General features: G+C 47.8%; 1 protein-coding gene across 1 annotated transcript; it reads right to left on the minus strand.

Annotated features, from left to right (window-relative positions):
- Positions 1 to 200: 200 nt before the first annotated feature.
- On the minus strand, positions 201 to 5,547 carry LOC129602975 (uncharacterized). The gene is made up of 2 exons (XM_055502144.1): positions 1,336 to 5,547; positions 201 to 828 (listed from the first exon to the last, which is right to left on the minus strand). Exon 1 carries the CDS (start codon positions 4,445 to 4,447, stop codon positions 3,296 to 3,298), a length of 1,152 nt encoding a protein of 383 aa, XP_055358119.1. The 5' UTR covers positions 4,448 to 5,547; the 3' UTR covers positions 201 to 828; positions 1,336 to 3,295.
- Between the last annotated feature and the right edge of the window lie 17,948 nt (positions 5,548 to 23,495).

The following is a 23,495-nucleotide window of genomic DNA, read 5'->3' on the forward strand; positions in this document are numbered from 1 at the left end:
CTGGTTTTGTTTTTTCTACAGTCTGTTTTGTTTTCCTATAGTCTGGCCAGACAAACCTATATTGTGCACAAGTATTTTTAGAAACATGGAGGATTTTATTACTGAATTTGTTGCAAATTGAAATAGTTTAAACCCATCAGACTGTAAAGTCATGCAGCAGTTGTCATTTAGCTGTTTGTCATATTTTTAAAATCACTCTGTGGGATTTTTTTTTGAGCAAAAAGCGATTCTTCATTGCGAGCAGATAAGCATGAACATGAATTTGAGCGTGTATCAGCTGTAAGCGTGTTTCTTCATTGCGTGTATGAATGTGTGTGTGTGTGTTTGCGGTACCGTCTTGTACGTCACGTGAAAAGGAACCGTCACCTTCCTCCTTCCCCAACCATCAGTCTGATGTGAGCGCCAGCGGGTGAAGCCTTTCAATGGGACAGTTGTTCCTCGACGACAGACCTTTCCTGGATCCTCGCATGCAGCTCTATTGGGCCGATCACGTCTGAAGCCTCTCCTGTTGTTTCAACCAGTGTCTGTGTCAGAGCACGTCTTCTCTGCTGTTGCTCTGTCCTTGTTTTCCTTTGCTGATTGTCATAAGCAGGTGTCTGTGTCAGACACACACGCTTGTAGTAGCTGGTTCATCTGATGAGCCCAGAACGTGATGGCTGCAGACGTTGTGGGAGTCTGTGAGGCGTCCATGCTGTGGTCTGTGTCCTCCAGCTGCTGTGGAGCTTCCACCCTGTTCTGGTTGTTGCTCAGGCGCTTCTTCTCCTTCGGTTCTTCTGCTGATGGTGGGAAAGGAGTCCAGATCCGGATTTACCCTCATCGCGCTCAGTTCTGCATTAGAATAGAGAGCAGAAACAATGGGAGCATTTGCTCTTGGCATGATATGTGTGTGTGTGGTGTGTGTGTGTGGTGTGTGTGTGTGGCAGAGTGCAAACAATTCTTCCCCAGAGTTGTTATCTCCTTTTTTTTCCGTTACTTTCATCTTTTGTTTCTTTTAGGGCTTTAGTTTTGATAGTTTTGCTTTTTCAAGTATTTTCTTTTGTCTCTAACTTTTCTTTTAAAGGTGCATATGTCTTTTACACTAAGTGATTCTCCTTTTGAACCCATAACCAGTTTCCCACTCATGGAAACATGAAACGCACTAATAACCATATTTACTTTTTACTTTTATAATTACTTTTAATTTTGTAATGCTGCAGTCTGGTGGTGGAGACTTAGATCGCCCCGAACCCATCTTTCAGAGTCCCGGCGGTTTTCTGCCTTAGACTTTTTTGTGTTCCGGCCGGAACCTTCCCAAAATGCCTTTTTATCGGACGTCTCCGTAAAAAGGGAACCAACCTGATCTGGCGACAGAGCCTTTCACGAAGTATTTCCTCAACGTTAGGCCCCTCTAGGCCCGGGTCCCTCGTATCTTGAAAATACTTCACTCTGCAAACGCGCTCCCTCTTTCAGAAGCCGTCTTTTATACTCAGTCCCCCACGTGTGGACCACGCACAGATCAAAAAAACATGTCTGTATCCTCAGTACAGACGGAAGCTCGGTTCCACGAGCCAACCCTTAGCAACCGACGTCTCACCACCCAGAGCAAACTTTCACCTAATTAAGAACATGTATTATTGGGATTTTTTTTTTCTCTTTTTCTCGATCTAATTAATTTTCCTTTTTCAAATTTAGTGTTTCAACCAAATAGAAGATTTCTTTCCCTTTTTTTCAACCAATTGAAATGTTTCAGCTAAATTAAAAATAAAAGTTCCAATCTTTTTGTTTTTCCCAAATCAAAGGAATCTCTCTCACCGAGCCGAGCCAAATTAGGATTTGAGTTTGAATCTGAGTTCGTGGATCTCGTCAGAGGCGATCCAGACGGGTGAGCAGTCCTCCCAGCTCTGAATGTCTGTAGAGGTTTGGAGGCTGAGCGACACTAGTCCTCAGGACTATCGTCCCTGGTCACACCGTCCAGACGACCTGCCGCGGGATCCTGTTCGTAGACGCCAATTTCTGTGGTGGAAATTTTCCATAAAGAAGTAGATGAGAGAGAGTTGTCCTTTTGTGCGATTTATTGAAATAATAAAGGAAATTAAAAATAATGGGGAAAGCAAATAAAAAGCATGGATGTTGATCGTGCACATCAACAAACCAAAAACCAGCTGGGGAGATCAGTGCACACACCATGCATGGTGTGATGCAAAGAGCCCACGATCCTCAAGTTGCTTCTGCCTTTTAACCCCTTTCTCTGGCTCTGGTGGAATGTCTCTCTGCAGCAATGGAATTGTTTGCGCCACCTTATCTCGCTGTGAGTGAGAATGTTTGCTTTCTCACTTCTGCATCGTCATGTCTTGTTATCCAAAGGAAGGAACACCGAGCTTCCAAGACAAGATGCAATTGCTTTAACAGCCTTGGGTCTGGTGGGGAGTCAGATAGGATGGAGCCAGAGTCCGGGTGTAAAAGACAAACATATATCAGAAATTATTAGTCAGTCAAATGGAGCATCAGATGTTTAGACTTGATGTACGTCAGGGCACAAGAGATTATTTGTTTGTGTAAGAATGTTCAGTATTGCACCTAACCAGCACATGACGAGTGTGTTGGATAAGAAACAGCACAAGGCAAAATTTTTCCATTACAAACGACCGCTACAGGGCCGACAGGAACGGGGACTGGAACGACCGCTACAGGGCCGACAGGAACGGGGACTGGAACGACCTCTACTTGGCCGACAGGAACGGGGACTGGAACGACCTCTACTTGGCCGACATGAACGGGGACTGGAACGACCCCTACTTGGCCGACAGGGACGGGAACTGGGGCAGCCTCAACTTGGCCGACAGGGACAGGAACGACCTCAACTTGGCCGACAGGGACAGGAACGACCTCAACTTGGCCGACAGGGACAGGAACGACCTCAACTTGGCCGACAGGGACAGGAACGACCTCAACTTGGCCGACAGGGACTGGAACGACCTCAACTTGGCCGACAGGGACTGGAACGACCTCAACTTGGCCGACAGGGACTGGAACGGCCGCAACATGGCCGACAGGGACTGGAACTGGAACGGCCGCAACATGGCCGACAGAAACAGGGACAGGAACTGGAACGGCCGCAACATGGCCGACAGGGACTGGAACTGGAACGGCCGCAACATGGCCGACAGGGACTGGAACGGCCGCAACATGGCCGACAGGGACTGGAACGGCCGCAACATGGCCGACAGGGACTGGGACGGCGTCCCCTCCGGAGCCGGCATGACTGCTTACAGCTGCCGCGCTCGACGGAGGAGACGTCGGGCCTGATTGGGTGGAACTAACAGTCGTCAGACGGACGGTGCCCTTTGACTGGGACAAGGACTGAGCGTGACTGGACTGGACTGGGACGTGACTCGACTGGACTGGAACGTGACTCGACTGGACTGGAACATGGGCTAGACTCGACTGGACCTGAGCGTGACCGGACTGAACAGGGGCCTGGACGTGACTCAACTGGGCTGGAACCTGGACTGGGCTCGACTGGACTGGGCTTGACTGGACTGGGCCCGACTGGACTGGGCCTGACTGGACTGGGCCCGACTGGACTGGGCCAGACTGGACTGGGCCCGACTGGACTGGGCCCGACTGGACTGGGCCCGACTGGACTGGGCCAGACTGGACTGGGCCAGACTGGACTGGGCCTGACTGGACTGGGCCAGACTGGACTGGGCCCGACTGGACTGAAACCTGGACTGGGCTCGACTGGGCTGAAACCTGGACTGGGCTCGACTGGGCTGAAACCTGGGCGTGACCGGGCTGCACTAGAGCATGAGCGTGGCGAGGCTGAACGGCGACTGGAGCCTGAGCGGAGCATGGCTGAACTGGGGACTGGGCAAAACACGGCTGAACTGGGGACTGGGCAAAACACGGCTGAGCTGGGGACTGGGCAAAACACGGCTGAGCAGGAGACTGAACAGCTCGCGACTGGACTGGAGACTGAACAGCTCGCGACTGGACTGGAGACTGAACAGCTCGCGACTGGACTGGAGACTGAACAGCTCGCGACTGGACTGGAGACTGAACAGCGCGCGGCTGAGCTGGAGACTGAACAGCGCGCGGCTGGGCTGGAGACGGGGGACCGCGTGAGTGCAGGAAATCCTCCCAGCGGAACAAACATGGGGCTGGGCAGGTTGGTGCAGACGCGACGGTCCAACGGGGCTGAGAGGAGGAAACCGAAACCATCGGTGGTGCGACCGGCGCTGGCGTGGTGGAGCGCGTCGCTTAGCTCATTGAACCTTGCGCACAATCGCTCATAGAGGCGACGAACACTGGGGCGCTCTAACACGCTGTCCTCGTCCTCCAAAGTCAATATCGCCACCTCCACGGCGCTGCGCTGGTTTTCCGGGTTACGCGCTCGTCGGTAATCCTCCGCGAGGATTTTAAAATAAACTTGGAGGTCGCTAGGTAACTCGGTGCAGGTAAACTCCATGCTCCCTCGGGTGAATAATATTCGCCGTAAAAAAAAAAACAAGAAAAAACAGTCACTGACCTGACCGGAGGCTGAGTGCTGGCTGGGTCCAAGTTTGGCTAGATTGTTCTGTCAGACTCGAAGCAGGCGGCGGACCCACATGCACAGCACGGAGGCGAGATAATGATTAGACACGGGTTTATTCGACAAGGCAAGGTCAGACGGTCCAGGTCATACACAGGAAGGCTCAGCGACAAAGAACAAAGGGGAGCAGGCAATCTCGAGTCCGGTATACAAGTAGGGTTTGATACACAGGTGGTCACGGCAAAAGTACAGGCAGGGATAAGGCAAAACTCACGGTCAGTTAGTTAGTCCAGGGTCAGGCAGGATACACGGTGCAAAGCAAAACCGGAACAAAACACGAGGAACACGAAACACGGGAAACTTCAAGACACTCAGGAAACTCAGGAAACTCAAGACACTCAGGAAACACATGCAACTAGGAACTAACGAAACTTCATGAAACTCAAACTCAACAATCTGGCAACTGGAGTCTGTGAGTGGTGGGACTATATACTGGTACTGATTACTGATTGGTAACAGGGGTGGATACTGGGAACCGGAGAGTGACGACTGGGTGAACAGGAAGTTAACAAAATAAAACAGGAAGTAGTGTGACAACAGGACATGGCGTGAAACATGACAGACAACAGGACATGGCGTGAAACATGACACAGACCTATACTTTATTCGCTATCAACCTCAAAGCTCAGAGAGATCCCGAAATTCTCCCATAGACTCTAATGATAATTTTTGGCAGACGTCTGGGGAGAAAAACAAAGGAGACGTATTTTGAAATTGCCACTGTGGCTACAAGCTTTTGTCCTTAAAGCTCCCTGATCATACAGCTTTTCACTCTAAAGAATATTGGACTTTAATGTCTCAGTAAGGTCTCTGCAAATTTTCATTCCATAAAACTCTTTAGATCGTCCACACTGCCCCTGTCAATATGTTGTTTTCACTCCCCATCAGCAAAAGCTGTGTTTTCTGGGCGTGTCGCAAGCGAAACTGCTCGCCACACCTCTGTGCGGAAGCGCGTACCTTTTTTGTTGTTGTTGTTTTTTGGCTCCATGGATACGAGCCACCGCACGGTTAGGATACTATAGGTGGCAGTAGTGCGACGTTGAGAATACAATCCACCGCCATCCTCCACAGAAGAAGAAGACCCACTACAGAACTGCACGACGTTAGCCAGCCAGCTAGTTCGTAGCGTTGTAGAACCATACGTCTACGATCCCGAATCTGACCCTAAAGCTGAAGAGGAGGCTGTTGAAGTCGCCACATTTCGGCTGATGCAAGATGTGTCTCATTGGTAATGTCGCATTTACTTCAATTTAATTGATTTATGTAATTTGCAAAGTGACTAGCGGTTGCTAATGCGTATGCTAAATGGCGTGTGCAGCTTCAATATTCACAACACGACTTACCTGGAAAACTCTCGATAATAGATAACACTACTTTAGCTCACGTTATACAAATAAATAAGTTTGAGAGCATAGCTGAAATAATATAAATACATTTTACATTTACACATTTCACTTTTTTGTCTTACTTTTGCTGCTGCTCTGACATAATTTTATTTAAAAATGTGCATTAATATTTAGAGCAATCACTGCATGACCTACCTGGGAACAAAAAGCATTGGTTCAAATTATATATTGACCTATCGTATTTTTACTGCTTTTAATTATGTTTTTTGTCATTCTTCTTAAATCTGACAGTAATATGTCTCTGTATCTGAAGTTGTTACAGGTATCTAATCTACAGAGGCTAGTGGGCTGGTGCTGAGGATTCCTAGGGTGAAGAATCTGAGTTGCCATCTCTTCATGCTTGGGTTGTAGATGAAGGCAGAGTTTCCTGATGGATAAAACACTCATTGTATGATGGATGTAAACCACCTGTGGAATAACTCCTTTACCATTTGAGTAAAAATGTGTTTTTTGTGAGTGCAATACTCAAAGAATTTTTTTTTTATTTATATATAATTTATATGCTTTTTATTTATGGACGCTTCGACTTTATATCTTACCATATTAGAAAGAGAAAAAACATGTAATTTCAATACTATGATTTCCTGAATAAAAGTGTTTTCCCTTCAGAAACAGAGTTCAGTGAAATATATAATAGTTAAAGCCAACTTTATTGAAAACCAAAAAAATGCACCACTACTCCAAAGCTAGAACAAACTGTTACCTTCACACTCCAATGTGCAATGTATAGGTTACTGAGTTAATTAAGAAGTCTGGGGGTTTGAGGACAGAAGCTTTTGCAGGGCCTTGCAAACGAAATGCTTGAAAGTAGGGTAAACAGGGAGATGTGGTGATCCTTGTTCTCATCACTATTTGGAAGACTGAGCGGAAGCAGTCCTCTACCAGATGGAAGCTGTGGCTGTCCTCACCATCACCTCATCGAAACAAAAAGGTACTGCAATCAGAATTGTAGATTAGTGAAATGTTCGTTATTATGTAGGTCAAAACCTTCTCTAATGTAAGAACACACAATACCAGAAAAAAAATTAAACCAAACAAGAGGACAGGCCTGTCTGTGCTAAAACAACAGATAAACAGTTGTTACAATTCAAATATAAAATCTAAACAGTATATACCAATTAAAATCTTCTATTGCCTATCTTACTGTTGGTACATACAAACTTACATACCTTCACTCCTGAGCTGGGCAGCAGATGTCTGTGTACCAACAGTCTGCAGTGATTTCTCTGTTTGACAGCCTCCTTGCATGTAGGTAACTGGGATGTGCCTCCCTACAGTATAGAAAAGACTGTTACATTTACTGTAAATTGTATTGGTCCTACAAATATAATGGCTATGGTACAAGCTGTAGGTTACTGACCAGATAAGCAGCAGTTATTGTAGAGATGTGACTAATTAGCAACTAAGCTTGCAACACAACACAGTAATCATTCCAACTAATCATGTTAGAATTTGATAGAACAATGACATAACCCCAAATCACAAGTTGATTTAGGCTCTGACACAGGACGGGGTAATAACAAACACAACCGCGTTCATCTGCAGGTTCTTTTTGTAGCGATCGACCAGCTGTAGCTCTGTGCAAAGGCCTAAAGACATGCTAACGGCTAACGCAACACAAACAGGAGCGGCAGCACGTCAACAGGACAAAAGCTCGATCCACCGCTTCCTGCCTGTCGCCGATCGAAGGCCCATCACACACACACAGGTGCCAACTCAGAGTAGCACATTTGAAAGGGACAAAGGCTCGGTTGACTCACTGTAGCCGTTAGCGACGCTAGCGATTAGCTTGTCTCACACGTGGGTTACTGCATTTTAAACAGACCCAACTAACATATTTAGATATCACAAGTATCAAGCACAAACTTACTACAGCGATCTAGATCCACTGCTTCCTGTCTGTCGCTGCTGGAAGGGCGATAACGATCAGCTGTTCCCCGCAGGTGTATGAGATTACAGAAAAAGGACAGACGCTAGACCCACCGCTCCCTGCCCGTAGCCGCTCAATGCCGTTACGATAATCATTAGCTTTTCTCCACACAGGTGTGTGGCTGCAGGAGCCCACATGAGCACATTTGAAGGTGACAAAGGCTCGGTCGACTGGCTGTAGCCGTTAGCATAGCTAGCTAGTAACTTGCCCCACACATAGGTTACTACATTTAAACGGACAAACTAAATTTTAAAACATTATAAATATCAAGCATATACTTACTTCAGTGAGTGGATGACGGACTGTAGGAATTCAATTCAATTCAATTCAATTTTATTTATATAGCGCCAAATCACAACAAAGTTATTTCAAGGCACTTTACAAAGTAAGGTTTAAAACCTCACACAACTAAACCCAACAAATCCCACATACAGCAAGCATTTAATTTGACGGCAACAGTGGAGAGGAAAAACTCCCTCTCTAACGAGGAAGAAACCTCCAGCAGAACCAGACTGGATGTGGGCGGCCATCTGCCTCGACCGGTTGGGGTGAGAGGATAGAGAGATAGAAAAGCACAGCAACAGCAACAAGCAACAACAAGCAACAACAGAGCACAGGCAGGATGGTAGGACCAGGGACTGGATGCAGGCAGGATGGTTGGATCCGCAGCTGCCCATCACAGACACCAAACTTTGAGTCCAATGATACCTGTGGGTGAGGACAGAGAGGGAGAAAGAGTGGGGGTGGGGGGGAGAGAGGAGAGAAGCACAACTACTGGACAGAAAGAGACAAGGTTAGTTAAACATGGGACAATGATGGGAGGTTATGGGACAGAGGAGGTAGAAGGAAACAGAGGAGCTCAGTGTATAAATTAAGTCCCCCAGCAGTCTATGTCTATTGCAGCTTAACTAAGAGATGGTTCCTGTGACTAACAATAATTGCCAGTGACCTGAACCATCTCTAACTATAAGCTTTATCAAAAAGGAGGGTTTTAAGCCTAATCTTAAAGGTGGAGAGTGTGTCAGCTTCTCGAACCTGAAGAGGGAGCTGGTTCCAGAGGAGAGGAGCTTGGTAGCTAAAAGCTCTGCCCCCTGTTCTACATTTAAACACTCTAGGAACCGCAAGTAGCCCAGCGCTCTGAGAACGAAGTGTTCTGCTGTGAGCATAAGGAACTATAAGGTCTTTAAGATAAGAAGGAGCTTTATCATTGAGTACTTTGTGTGTGAGTAGGAGAATTTTAAATTCTATCCTACATTTTACAGGCAGCCAGTGCAGAGAAGCTAATGTAGGAGAAATGTGATCTCTCTTTCTAAGTCCTGTCAGAACTCTGGCTGCAGCATTTTGAATGAGCTGTAGGCTTTTTAAGGAGCTGTTAGGACATCCTATGAGTAAGGAGTTACAGTAGTCCAGCCTAGAGGTAACAAATGCATGGATCAGTTTCTCTGCATCGCTCTGAGAGAGGATGCTTCTGATTTTAACTATATTTCTAAGGTGGAAGTAGGCGGTTCTGGAGATTTGTTTAATGTATGATGTAAAAGAGAGATCCTGGTCAAACATGACACCAAGGTTCCTCACAGTAGAATCTGAAGCTAATGTTATGCCATCCAGGGTGGCTATCTGACTCAATAGTGTCTCTCTCAGATTTTTAGGCCCAACAATAAGAATCTCGGTTTTATCTGAGTTTAGTTGAAGGAAGTTTTGGGACATCCAGGATTTAAACAACCCTGAATTTTGACTAGTTGATCTGTTTCATTTGGTTCGAAGGACATGTATAGCTGAGTATCATCTGCATAAAAATGAAAATTAATAGAATGCTTTCTAATAATCTCACCTAGAGGAGACATGTATAGGCTAAACAGAATTGGACCCAGCACAGAACCCTGTGGAACTCCATAGCTAATCCTTGTGCGTGTGGAGAATTTATCATTAACATGAACAAACTGGAATCTGTTCAACAAATAGGATTTAAACCATCCCAATGCTGTTCCATTAATCCCGATTCTATGTTCTAGTGTCTGTAATAGAATGTGATGATCAATTGTATCAAATGCAGCACTAAGATCTAACAGGACAAGGACAGAAACTAGACCATTGTCCGAAGCTAATAGAAGATCATTAGTGACTCTAACCAGAGCTGTTTCTGTGCTATGATGTTTTCTAAATCCTGACTGAAAATCTTCATACAGGTTATTCCCACTAAGGTGGTCAGATAATTGTTTAGCCACGATTTTTTCCAGAATCTTGGAAATAAAGGGTAAATTTGAAATGGGCCTATAGTTGGCTAGTTGTCCAGGGTCAAGGGTTGGTTTTTTCAATAGAGGTTTGACCACAGCCACCTTAAAAGCCTGTGGTACATAGCCTAGTTGTAAAGATTGGTTGATTTGATTTAATATGGATGAGCTGATTAAAGGTAGAACTTCTTTGAGTAATCTGGTTGGGATTGGATCTAAAAGACAAGTGGACGACTTGGAAGAGTTAATTATTGAGGTTAACTCCATATGAGTTATGGGGGAGAAGCTGTCTAGGTAAGACAGAGGATTTAATAAATTTAAAGTTGATGGATCTAGACAGTGCTTTCTGTCATTTGGAAGAAGTCGCTGCTGAATGTTTTTTCTAATGATGATAATTTTATTAGTAAAGTAGTTCATAAAGTCATTGCTGCTGAGATTTAAGGGGATAGTAGACTCAATACAGCTATGACTCTTTGTCAGCCTGGCTACAGTGCTGAAAAGAAACCTGGGGTTGTTTTTGTTTTCCTCAATTAGGGAGGAATAATATGTTTTTCTAGCAGCACAGAGTGCTTTTTTATATTTCATTAGACTGTCCTTCCATGCAATGCAGTTTACATTTATTTTGTTGGAACGCCACTGTCTTTCTAGTTGTCTAGTCCTTTGCTTTAGACTGCGGATGTCTGAGTTATACCACGGAGCTAACCTCCTCTGATTCACTGTCTTCTTCTTCAGAGGAGCCACTGTGTCTAACATTGTACGTAGAGAAGCTGCAGCATCATCTACAAGACAGTCAACCTGTTCATAAGGATTAAGGTGACTGTTCTCTGTGTATCTGCAAGACATTGAGGCAAAAGATGATGGAATCATCTGCTTGAATCTGGCAACAGCGTTGTCAGATAAACATCTGCTATAGTAACATTTCTTTCCAGCTGTTATAGGGTCAGTTGTGCTAAATTCAAAAGTTAATAAGAAATGGTCAGATAACAGAGGGTTTTGGGGAAGAACTATTAAATTATCAATTTCAACCCCATATGTCAGGACAAGATCTAGGGTGTGGTTAAAACGATGAGTGGGTTCATTTACCTGCTGTGTAAAACCAATAGTGTCTATTAAGGAGTTAAAAGCAGTGCTGAGACAGTTGCTGTCAACATCTACATGAATGTTAAAGTCTCCCACTACAATGACTTTATCTGTGCTAAGAACTAAGTCAGATAAGAATTCAGAGAATTCAGTTAAGAACTCTGAATATGGAGCAGGAGGACGGTAAACAATACAAAACACAACTGGTTTCTGAGTTTTAGAGTCTGGGTGAGAAAGGCTCAGAGTGAGGCTCTCAAATGAGTTATAACTATGTTTAGGTTTAGGAGTAATTAATAAATCTGATTTATAAACTGCTGCTACTCCTCCACCTCTACCTGTACTTCTTGGAACATGATAGTTGATGTGACTCATTGGAGTCGACTCATTTAAAGTAACATATTCATCCTGCTGCAGCCAGGTTTCAGTGAGACAGAACAGATCTATGTGATGGTCACTTATCAAGTCATTTATTAAAAAGGATTTAGATGAGAGAGATCTGGTATTTAATAAACCACACTTTATTAGCTTACTGTTACTTTGTTCCGTAAGAGGAACTGTTTTGATGTTTATTAAATTCTGGTAAGTCACTCCTCTTTGATTTGTTTGTGACTTGTATAGTTTAGGTGGTCGAGAAGCAGACACAGTCTCTATGCAATAACTAAGACTAAGAGTGGGTCGCGGCTGTAGAGAACATGCAGAGAGGCGTGTAAGACTGCGACTCTGCGTCCTGGGCTCCACTCTGAGTTGTCACGGAGTGGGGGGACTAAGCAACATGGCCATGTTACTAGAGAGCAGAGAGGCTCCGTTCAACGTGGGGTGGACGCCGTCTCTTCTAATCAGCCCAGATTTTCCCCAAAAAGTGCTCCAATTAGCCACAAAGCCCACATCGTTTGCAGGACACCACCTAGACAACCAGCGGTGGAGCGATGACAGCCGGCTATACATGTCATCGCTGGTCACATTGGGGAGGGGTCCAGAGAAAACTACGGAGTCCGACATTGTTTTGGCGAACGAACACACCGTTCGCCAAACGGAATGGATCCTTTTTTTCCAACAGGAGCCGTTAAACAAATCCAGCATTGTACGCACCCTCGTTTGAAATGCACATACGTATAGGCAGTGTTTCTGGCACCGGTCCGTTAAAAATAAAAGTGACCCACAAATCCTCACTTGTTGATCCCTTGTTAAAGTGAATAGACTTTGGTGTTGGTTAGAACACCCAAGAACCGAACTATTTCTATGGGAGGACTTGGGCGCTGCCGTGCTCGTCTGTTCACGGTGAGTGAGAGGGGGGAAATGGCGGAAGTCCAGTTTTGGTTCGGGATCATTGTGGGGGTGGTGGTTCAGGATTTGCAGGGAGAACTTCCGACCAAGGTGACGACAACTGGGACACGGCCTCAGAGTAGGTCGTGGTCTGTTTTCATTGGGTGAGAAAATTTACGTTTTCAAAATGTGAAAAAAGCAGGAAATGCATTTCTACCGTGCTCAGTGTGTGTATATGTGACCCATAGAGTCATAGGAACGCTCCAAAATGTCTAAAAAGTGGATTTTGCATGATATGAGCCCTTTAAACATAAAATTCACACCATTTGCTCATTGAAGCCTTGGGACTCGTAAAATGAAATAATTTTTATGATAACTATCATGGTTTAGCTGAAACAAGCCTGTTTATACAGGGTGAAACTCTGCTTTCACAGAGCAGAGTGAGCCTGATTTTCCTGCCTTTTGTCTCCATGGCGATGGCGCAGCTGCAGATTTGACTGACAGGTCAAAACTGCTGATGCTCTGTGTACAGAGCAGTTCCATGCTTATTACTGATTACTCAACTACAATATTGGATTGTGTAGTAATTAAGCACACACTTCCTCTTAATCCTTTCAAAATAAAAGCACCAAGCCAATTATTTAGCTTTAATAGCAATATTTCTGCTTTTAGATGGGTAATTATGACTATTTAAAGATAGATTAACAGTTTAGTAATTACCCACACGTGCTTCCTCTACATCCTTTCAAAAAAAAAGCACCAATGCCAATTATTAGCTTTAACTGCACTGTTTTTGACTTTGAATGGGTAATTATGATTATTGAGGGGTAATTAAAGACTAATTGACAGTTACGCTATTACCCCCACACATTTCCTCTAAATCCTTTTAAAATAAAAGCACCAATTACAATTTATTACCTTTAATGGCAAGATTGATTAAAACATTTCTGGTTCTGAATACTTACCAATCGTTCATGAGACTTTTAGAGTTCAGCAAATAACCACTCACACTTATTAGGGTGCTTTTATTCTGAAAGGGCTATGTCAGGGACTCGGGCAGGCGGTGGACCCACATGCACGGCACGGAGGCGAGATTATAATCAACAAAAGGTTTAATTCTCAGGGCAGGGTCAGACGGTCCAGGTCATACACAAAAAGCTCGGCGAAAGTACAGACAGGGAACAGGCAAAAACTCACGGTCAGATGATAATCCAGGGTAGGGCAGGATACACGGTGCAAACAGGAACAAAACACGAGAACACGAACACTCAGGGAATTCAGGAAACTAGGGACGCTCAACTCAATCTCAACTCATCAAACACGAACACTCAGGGAACTCGAATACGACAATCTGGCAGGGAACTAAGGACACAGGTGGTGGTTAAATACACAGTGACTTGATGACTAACAGAGTGCAGGTGTGGGTAATGAGCAGGGACAGCTGTGACAAGACAAGAAACCGGAAGTAAAGCTAGAACACAAAACAGAGACCGGGAGACTACCAAAATAAAACAGGAAACGGAAACTGGAACCAAAATAAGACAAGCAGGACATGACGTGAAAACAGGGAACAACTAGAAACAAAGACACGGATCATGACAGTACCCCCCCCCCTATGGCGCCTTCCACGGCGCCTACGGAAGCCTCCCCCCCCAAACCAGGGCGGGCGGAGGGTGGTCCCAGGCGGAGGGACCGAATCCCTACCCCTCAAGGTACATGAGCAGGGTGGGTGGAGGGAGGACCGGAGGAGGGCCAAAACAAGAGTCCACAAACACTACAAAAGTCCATGACCAAGAAAACATGAAGTTCAGGGATTCCCTCACGGAGGGTGATGGCGTGGCGAGACCCTGCCCAGCAGCCGCTGAGCCAGGATGGCACTCTTAGTGCCCTTGAGCTGGGACGATGTCCCCGGGGACCACCCCGCATGGCAGCGTCCTCCAGGCGGACGCTGATCCAGGCGGTTGAGGAGTCGAGGTGGACGACGCCGCAGGAGGCAGCGCCATCCCAGCAGCAGGATGCGCCGAGGGCGAGGCCACCAGTCCGGCAGCAAAGGCAGAGACGAGGCAGGAACCAGCGGCGTCCTCCTTGGACCACCGCGACGAGAGGCAGGAACCGAAGCAGATGCGGCCGGAGCCGGACCGCCAGGGACCGATGCAGATGCGGCCGGAGCCGGGCCGCCAGGAACCGATGCAGATGCGGCCGGAGCCGGGCCGCCAGGAACCGATGCAGATGCGGCCGGAGCCGGGCCGCCAGGAACCGATGCAGATGCGGCCGGAGCCGGACCGCCAGGAACCGATGCTGGTGCGGCCGGAGCCGGGACGGGAGCGACCCCCTCCTGGAGGTCGGCAGGAGCTACGACGGGAGCGACCCCCTCCTGGAGGTCGGCAGGAGCTACGGCGGGAGCGACCCCCTCCTGGAGGTCGGCAGGAACTACGACGGGAGCGACCCCCTCCTGGAGGTCGGCAGGAACTACGACGGGAGCGACCCCCTCCTGGAGGTCGGCAGGAACTACGACGGGAGCGACCCCCTCCTGGAGGTCGGCAGGAACTACGACGGGAGCGACCCCCTCCTGGAGGTCGGCAGGAACTACGACGGGAGCGACCCCCTCCTGGAGGTCGGCAGGAACTACGACGGGAGCGACCCCCTCCTGGAGGTCGGCAGGAACTACGACGGGAGCGACCCCCTCCTGGAGGTCGGCAGGAACTACGACGGGAGCGACCCCCTCCTGGAGGTCGGCAGGAATTACGACGGGAGCGACCCCCTCCTGGAGGTCGGCAGGAACTACGGCGGGAGCGACCCCCTCCTGGAGGTCGGCAGGAACTACGACGGGAGCGACCCCCTCCTGGAGGTCGGCAAGAACTACGACGGGCGCGACCCCCTCCTGGAGGTCGGCAGGAACTACGACGGGCGCGACCCCCTCCTGGAGGTCCGCCGGAGCTGCGACGGGAGCGACCCCCTCCTGGGGGTCGACAGGAACTGCGACGGGAACGACCCCCTCCTGGGGGTCGACAGGAACTACGGCGGGCGCGACCCCCTCCTGGGGGTCCGCAGGAACTGCGGCTGGCGCGGCCTCCTCCTGGAGGTGCGCAGGAACTGCGGCTGGCGCGACCTCCTCCTGGAGGTGCGCAGGAACTGCGGCTGGCGCGACCTCCTCCTGGAGGTGCGCAGGAACTGCGGCTGGCGCGACCTCCTCCTGGAGGTGCGCAGGAACTGCGGCTGGCGCGACCTCCTCCTGGAGGTGCGCAGGAACTGCGGCTGGCGCGACCTCCTCCTGGAGGTGCGCAGGAACTGCGGCTAGCGCGACCTCCTCCTGGAGGTGCGCAGGAACTGCAACTGGCGCGACCTCCTCCTGGAGGTGCGCAGAAACTGCGGCTGGCGCGACCTCCTCCTGGAGGTGCGCAGGAACTGCGGCTGGCGCGACCTCCTCCTGGAGGTGCGCAGGAACTGTGACTAGCGCGACCTCCTCCTGGAGGTGCGCAGGAACTGCGGCTGGCGCGACCTCCTCCTGGAGGTGCGCAGGAACTGCGGCTGGCGCAACCTCCTCCTGGAGGTGCGCAGGAACTGCAACTGGCGCGACCTCCTCCTGGAGGTGCGCAGGAACTGCGGCTGGCGCGACCCCCTCCTGGAGGTGCGCAGAAACTGCGGCTGGCGCGACCTCCTCCTGGAGGTGCGCAGGAACTGTGACTAGCGCGACCTCCTCCTGGAGGTGCGCAGGAACTGCGGCTGGCGCGACCTCCTCCTGGAGGTGCGCAGGAACTGCCGCCGGTGCTGCCTCCTCCTGGGCGGCCCCAAGGGAGACGGGGACTGGAACGACCGCTACAGGGCCGACAGGAACGGGGACTGGAACGACCGCTACAGGGTCGACAGGAACGGGGACTGGAACGACCGCTACAGGGTCGACAGGAACGGGGTCAGAGACAGGGGTGACCTCTACTTGGCCTACGGGAACGCCCTCTACTTGGCCTACGGGAACGCCCTCTACTTGGCCTACGGGAACGCCCTCTACTTGGCCTACGGGAACGCCCTCTACTTGGCCTACGGGAACGCCCTCTACTTGGCCTACAGGAACAGGAACTGGAACGACCTCAATTTGGTCGGCAGGGACAGGGACTGGAACGACCTCAACATGGCCGACAGGGACTGGAACGACCTCAACATGGCCGACAGGGACTGGAACGGCCTCAACATGGCCGACAGGGACTGGAACGGCCTCAACATGGCCGACAGGGACTGGAACGGCCTCAACATGGCCGACAGGGACTGGAACGGCCTCAACATGGCCGACAGGGACTGGAACGGCCTCAACATGGCCGACAGGGACTGGAACGGCCTCAACATGGCCGACAGGGACTGGAACGGCCTCAACATGGCCGACAGGGACTGGAACGGCCTCAACATGGCCGACAGGGACTGGAACGGCCTCAACTGGGCCGACAGGGACAGGAACTGGAACGACCTCAACTTGGCCGACAGGGACAGGAACTGGAACGACCTTAACTTGGTCGACAGAGACAGGAACTGGAACGACCTTAACTTGGTCGACAGAGACAGGAACTGGAATGACCTCAACTGGGCCGACAGGGACAGGAACTGGAACGACCTCAACTTGGCCGACAGGGACAGGAACTGGAACGACCTCAACTGGGCCGACAGGGACAGGAACTGGAACGACCTCAACTGGGCCGACAGGGACAGGAACTGGAACGGCCTCAACATGGCCGACAGGGACTGGAACGGCCTCAACATGGCCGACAGGGACTGGAACGGCCTCAACTGGGCCGACAGGGACAGGAACTGGAACGACCTCAACTTGGCCGACAGGGACAGGAACTGGAACGACCTTAACTTGGTCGACAGAGACAGGAACTGGAACGACCTTAACTTGGTCGACAGAGACAGGAACTGGAACGACCTCAACTGGGCCGACAGGGACAGGAACTGGAACGACCTCAACTGGGCCGACAGGGACAGGAACTGGAACGACCTCAACTGGGCCGACAGGGACAGGAACTGGAACGACCTCAACTTGGCCGACAGGGGCAGGAACTGGAACGACCTCAACTTGGCCGACAGGGGCAGGAACTGGAACGACCTTAACTTGGTCGACAGAGACAGGAACTGGAACGACCTCAACTGGGCCGACAGAGACAGGAACTGGAACGACCTCAACATGGCCGACAGGAACAGGAACAGGGACTGGAACGGCGTCAACTCCGGAGCTGACATGACAGCTTACAGCTGCCGAGCTCGACGGGGAAGACGTCGGGCCTGATTGGGTAGGAACAACAGTCGTCAGACGGACGGTGCTCTCTGACTGGGACAAGGACTGAGCGTGACTGGGCTGAACTGGGATCTGGACTGGGCTCGACTGGACTGGGGCCTGGAGACGACAGGGCTGCACCGGGGCATGAGCATGGCGAGGTTGAACTGACTGAGAGGTGGGGCATGAAGCGACCGCTGGCTGCAGGCCCGGGAGTTGCAGGGCCTCACGCAGGACAGGCTCCCTCAGGACGAGAGCGGCTGCTTCCTGGAACAGTTGTTCTCTCGCGCCCTGGTCTGCTGCCGAATCGGCGGTGTTCATGAGGTGGGCGAAGAGAAACGCAACTGGAGGAGAGCAGAGGAGGTGGACCCGTCGGGCGACGCTGTCAGGGATGCCTGTTATCAGAGGGACACAGTCAGTCAGAGAGTCAAGGGGCTCCTCTGTCGGAGAAGGAGACGGCTCGGTCCCCATGACCGAGACCGCGGGACCCGGAATCCTGGAACCGCGCCGCCGCCGTCCGGAGCAGCTGCGACTGTCCGTCGCCTGAGGCGCCGGGAGCGGTGTGGACCGGACCTCTGTACCGGGACCCGCATGGTGAAACGGGACCGCGGCGTCTGGAGCTTGGGCTGGAGACTGGGGAAAACACGACTGAACTGGGGTCTGGGCAACACACGGCTGAACTGGGGTCTGGGCAACACACGGCTGAACTGGGGTCTGGGCAACACACGGCTGAACTGGGGCCTGGGCAACACACGGCTGAACTGGGGTCTGGGCAACACACGGCTGAGCTGGGGTCTGGGCAACACACGGCTGAGCTGGGGTCTGGGCAACACACGGCTGAACTGGAGTCTGGGCAACACACGGCTGAACTGGAGTCTGGGCAACACACGCCTGAGCTGGAGACTGAGCAGCGCGCGGCTGAACTGGAGACTGAGCAGCGCGCGGCTGAACTGGAGGCTGAGCAGCGCGCGGCTGAACTGGAGGCTGAGCAGCGCGCGGCTGAACTGGAGGCTGAGCAGCGCGCGGCTGAACTGGAGACTGAGCAGCGCGCGGCTGAACTGGAGACTGAGCAGCGCGCGGCTGAACTGGAGACTGAGCAGCGCGCAGCTGAACTGGAGACTGAGCAGCGCGCAGCTGAACTGGAGACTGAGCAGCGCGCAGCTGAACTGGAGACTGAGCAGCGCGCGGCTGAACTGGAGACTGAGCAGCGCGCGGCTGAACTGGAGACTGAGCAGCGCGCGGCTGAACTGGAGACTGGGGGCCGCGTGAGAGCAGGAAATCCTCCCAGGGAAACAACCAGGGAGCTGGGCAGGTTGGTGCAGGCACGACGATCCGACGGGGCGGAGAGGAGGAAACCGAAGCCATACTTCCGCGGGAGAGTTATATTTGCCGTAAAAACAGCAAGAGGAAAAAAAAACAGTCACTGACCTGACCGGAGGCTAAGTGCTGGCTGGGTCCAAGTGTGGCCAGATTGTTCTGTCAGGGACTCGGGCAGGCGGTGGACCCACATGCACGGCACGGAGGCGAGATTATAATCAACAAAAGGTTTAATTCTCAGGGCAGGGTCAGACGGTCCAGGTCATACACAAAAAGCTCGGCGAAAGTACAGACAGGGAACAGGCAAAAACTCACGGTCAGATGATAATCCAGGGTAGGGCAGGATACACGGTGCAAACAGGAACAAAACACGAGAACACGAACACTCAGGGAATTCAGGAAACTAGGGACGCTCAACTCAATCTCAACTCATCAAACACGAACACTCAGGGAACTCGAATACGACAATCTGGCAGGGAACTAAGGACACAGGTGGTGGTTAAATACACAGTGACTTGATGACTAACAGAGTGCAGGTGTGGGTAATGAGCAGGGACAGCTGTGACAAGACAAGAAACCGGAAGTAAAGCTAGAACACAAAACAGAGACCGGGAGACTACCAAAATAAAACAGGAAACGGAAACTGGAACCAAAATAAGACAAGCAGGACATGACGTGAAAACAGGGAACAACTAGAAACAAAGACACGGATCATGACAGGCTACATCTAAATATTTTGCTTTAATAGGGCTATTCTTGCTATTGAATGATAAATTATGACTATCACATGACTATTTTATAGTTTAGTGATCACTCACACACAACCTCTAAATCCTTTTAAAATAAAAGCACCAATGTAATTTATTACCCTAAATGGCAAGATTTTTGTTTCTGACTGGTAAATCTTTACTAGTTATTAAACTATTACGCAGGTATTTATTTACAAATACTTTCTTCAAATCAAAAAGCTAGTCAGCTTATTTATGATTGTCAACAATGCACTCTGGTCAACTTTTTAATCTCTGACATCTTTTTACCTTGGTCAACTTTTGAGTCATTGTCATATTTTAATCTTCTCTTAGTATGACCTTGGTCATCTTTTTAATCATTGTCATCTCTTTAATATTGTCATAGTATGACCTTGGTCATCTTTTTAATCATCATCTTTTTAATCGCCATCTTTTGTCATCGTTTTAATCTTTGTCAACGTTTTCTCGTTTTCATCGTTTTGCCGTAGTCAACTTTTGGACGTAGTCAACTTTTTGATGTCAGCAGGTAATCAACGTTTGGCATCGTTGCGGCAGCAGATCAGCTCTCCCACGTAATTTCTCGAGAAATTACTTTTTCTAGTTTTTCTTATTATTATTTCGCCCCGTTTTTCGGTCGCTTTCATCGTCTCAACGCTTTGTCGTAGAATCGCCGTTCAACTTTCTAAACGTGTGTCGTCTTTAGGAGATGGGGGCTATTACTTTTCACGTTTTCAGCTTTTCAACTTTTAACGTTATTCAACGTTTTTCGTCATTTTTTTATAATGGTCGTCTATGGGAATCATCGTTCAACTTTTTGTGAATTTGCCTCTTTTCGTCAGCTTCTGTCATCGTCATACTTTGGCGTAGAAACGTCAATTCAACGTCAAAAGCGCCTATCATATTTCAGCGTTCTCCGTGTAAATCAGCGTCCTCGTATCTTTTATAGTTTTCGACTTGTGAGCGTTTAAATATGGTGTGGTTTTTGTTAAATTTTCAACTTTTCCATTAGTGTGTATTGCGTCTGCTAGAGTGCGTGATGTCACAGCTACAGTGAGAAGGTGCGCTTTTTTAAGACAGAACTTCTGTCTCTAACTTGTCACTACAGCCACAATTTTTACTCTATCAACTTAATTACTTCACTAAATCGTAGTCATACTTGTCTTCTTTCTAATGATGTGTCTGGCTATACCCTCAGACCTATACTTTAGTCGCTATCGACCTCAAAGTGCAGAGAGATCCTGAAATTCTCCCATTAACTCTAATGATAATTTTTGGCAGACGTCTGGGGAGAAAAACAGAGGAGACGTATTTTGAAATTGCCACTGTGGCTACAAGCTTTTGTCCTTAAACATAAAATTCACACCATTTGCTCATTGAAGCCTTGGGACTCGTAAAATGAAATAATTTTTGTGATAACTATCATGGTTTAGCTGAAACAAGCCTGTTTATACAGGGTAAAACTCTGCTTTCAGAGCAGAGTGAGCCTGATTTTCCCGCCTTTTGTCTCCATGGCGACGGCGCAGCTGCAGATTTGACTGACAGGTCAAACTGCTGATGCTCAGTGTAGACAGCAGTTCCATGCTTATTACTGATTACTCAACTACACTATTGGATTGTGTAGTATTTAAGCACACACTTCCTCTTAATCCTTTCAAAATAAAAGCACCAAGCCAAATAATTAGCTTTAATAGCAATATTTCAACTTTTAGATGGGTAATTATGACTATTTAAAGATAGAATAACAGTTTAGTAATTACCCACACATGCTTCCTCTACATCCTTTCAAAATAAAAGCACCAATGCAATTTATTAGCTTTAATGGTACCGTTTTTGCCTTTGAATGGTTAATTATGATTATTTAAAGACTAATTGACAGTTATGCTATTAGCCCCACACATTTCCTCTAAATCCTTTCAAAATAAAAGCACCCATTACAATTTATTACCTTTAATGGCAAGATTGATTAGAAAATTTGTGGTTCTGAATACTTACCAATCGTTAATGAGACTACTTTAGAGTTCAGTAAATAGCCACTCAAACTTATTAGGGTGCTTTTATTCTGAAAGGGCTAAATCTAAATCTTTTGCTTTAATAGAGCTATTCTTGCTATTGAATGATAAATTATGACTATCTAATGACTATTTTATAGTTTAGTAATCGCCCACACACAACCTCTAAATCCTTTCAAAATAAAAGCACCAATGTAATTTATTACCTTAAATGGCAAATTTTTGTTTCTGACTGGTAAATTTCTACTAGTTATTAAAATATTACACAGTTAGGTAATTATTTACAAATACTTTCTTCAAATCAAAAAGATAGTCAGCTTATTTATGACTGTCAACAATGCACCTTGGTCAACTTTTTAATCTTTGACATCTTTTAACCGTGGTCAACTTTTGAATCATTGTCATATTTTAATCTTGTCTTAGTATGACCTTGGTCATCTTTTTAATCATCATCTTTTTAATCACCATCTTTTGTCATCGTTTTAATCTTTGTCATCGTTTTCTCGTTTTCATCGTTTTGCCGTAGTCAACTTTTGGACGTAGTCAACTTTTTGACGTCAGCAGCTTAATCAGCGTTTGTCATCGTTGCGGCAGCAGATCAGCTCTCCCACGTAATTTCTCGAGAAATTACTTTTTCTAGTTATTATTATTTTTCTTCCCCCCGTTTTTCTGCATCTAACTAGTCTCGCATACTTTCAGCTACAGAAACGATTCCAATATCAAAATGTTCAGCTTTTTAAGGAGAAGTGTGCTATTACTTTTCTCATTCATATGTTTCATATTTTTCAAGTTATTAAGCTTTTTTTAACTTTTTTTTCCCATTGAAATGAATGGGAACAACTTTTCAAATTCTCTTCAGCTTTGTCTACTTTCAGCTTTAACTACTTCCGCATACTTTAGGCTACAGACACCATTTAAACTACAAAATAATCTTCAACTATTCAACTATTAATCTTCCAGAAATCGTTTAAATATCTTTAATAGTTTCTGATTTATAGCAGTTTAAATATTGGGTGGTTTTTGGTCAATTTTCATCTTTTCCATTAGTGTGTAGTGCGTTATTTAGAGTGCGTGATGTCACAGCCAGAGTGCGAGGGGACGTTTTTTTAAGATAGAACTTCTGTCTTTAACTCGTCACTACGGACACAATTTTCACTCTATCAACGTAATTATTTCAGTAAATCGTAGTCATACTTGTCTTCTTTCTAATGATATGTCTGGCTATACTCTCAGACGTATACTTTAGTCGCTATCAACCTCAAAGCGCAAAGAGATCCTGGATTTCTCCCATTAACTCTAATGATAATTTTTGGCAGACGTCTGGGGAGAAAAACAAGAGGAGAAGTATTTTGAAATTGCGACTGCGGCTACAAACATTTGTCCTCAAACATAAAATTCACACCATTTGCTCATTGAAGACTTGGGACTCGTAAAATGAAATAATTTTTGTGATAACTATTATGGTTTTGCTGGAACAATCCTGTTTATACAGGGTGAAACTCTGCTTTTACAGAGCAGAGTGAGCCTGATTTTCCCGCCTTTCGTCTCCATGGCGACGGCGCAGCTGCAGATTTCACTGACAGGTCAAACTCCTGATGCTCAGTGTAGACAGCAGTTCCATGCATATTACTGATTACTCAACTACACTATTGGATTGTGTAGTAATTAAGCACACACTTC

The sequence above is a fragment of the Betta splendens genome, chromosome 14 (assembly GCF_900634795.4).
Source record: "Betta splendens chromosome 14, fBetSpl5.4, whole genome shotgun sequence".
NCBI classification, from domain to species: Eukaryota; Metazoa; Chordata; class Actinopteri; order Anabantiformes; family Osphronemidae; genus Betta; species Betta splendens.

Excerpts from the sequence above, each read along its gene's own strand:
- LOC129602975 (XM_055502144.1), bottom strand. The coding sequence starts at position 4,447 with ATGGAGTTTACCTGCACCGAGTTACCTAGCGACCTCCAAGTTTATTTT.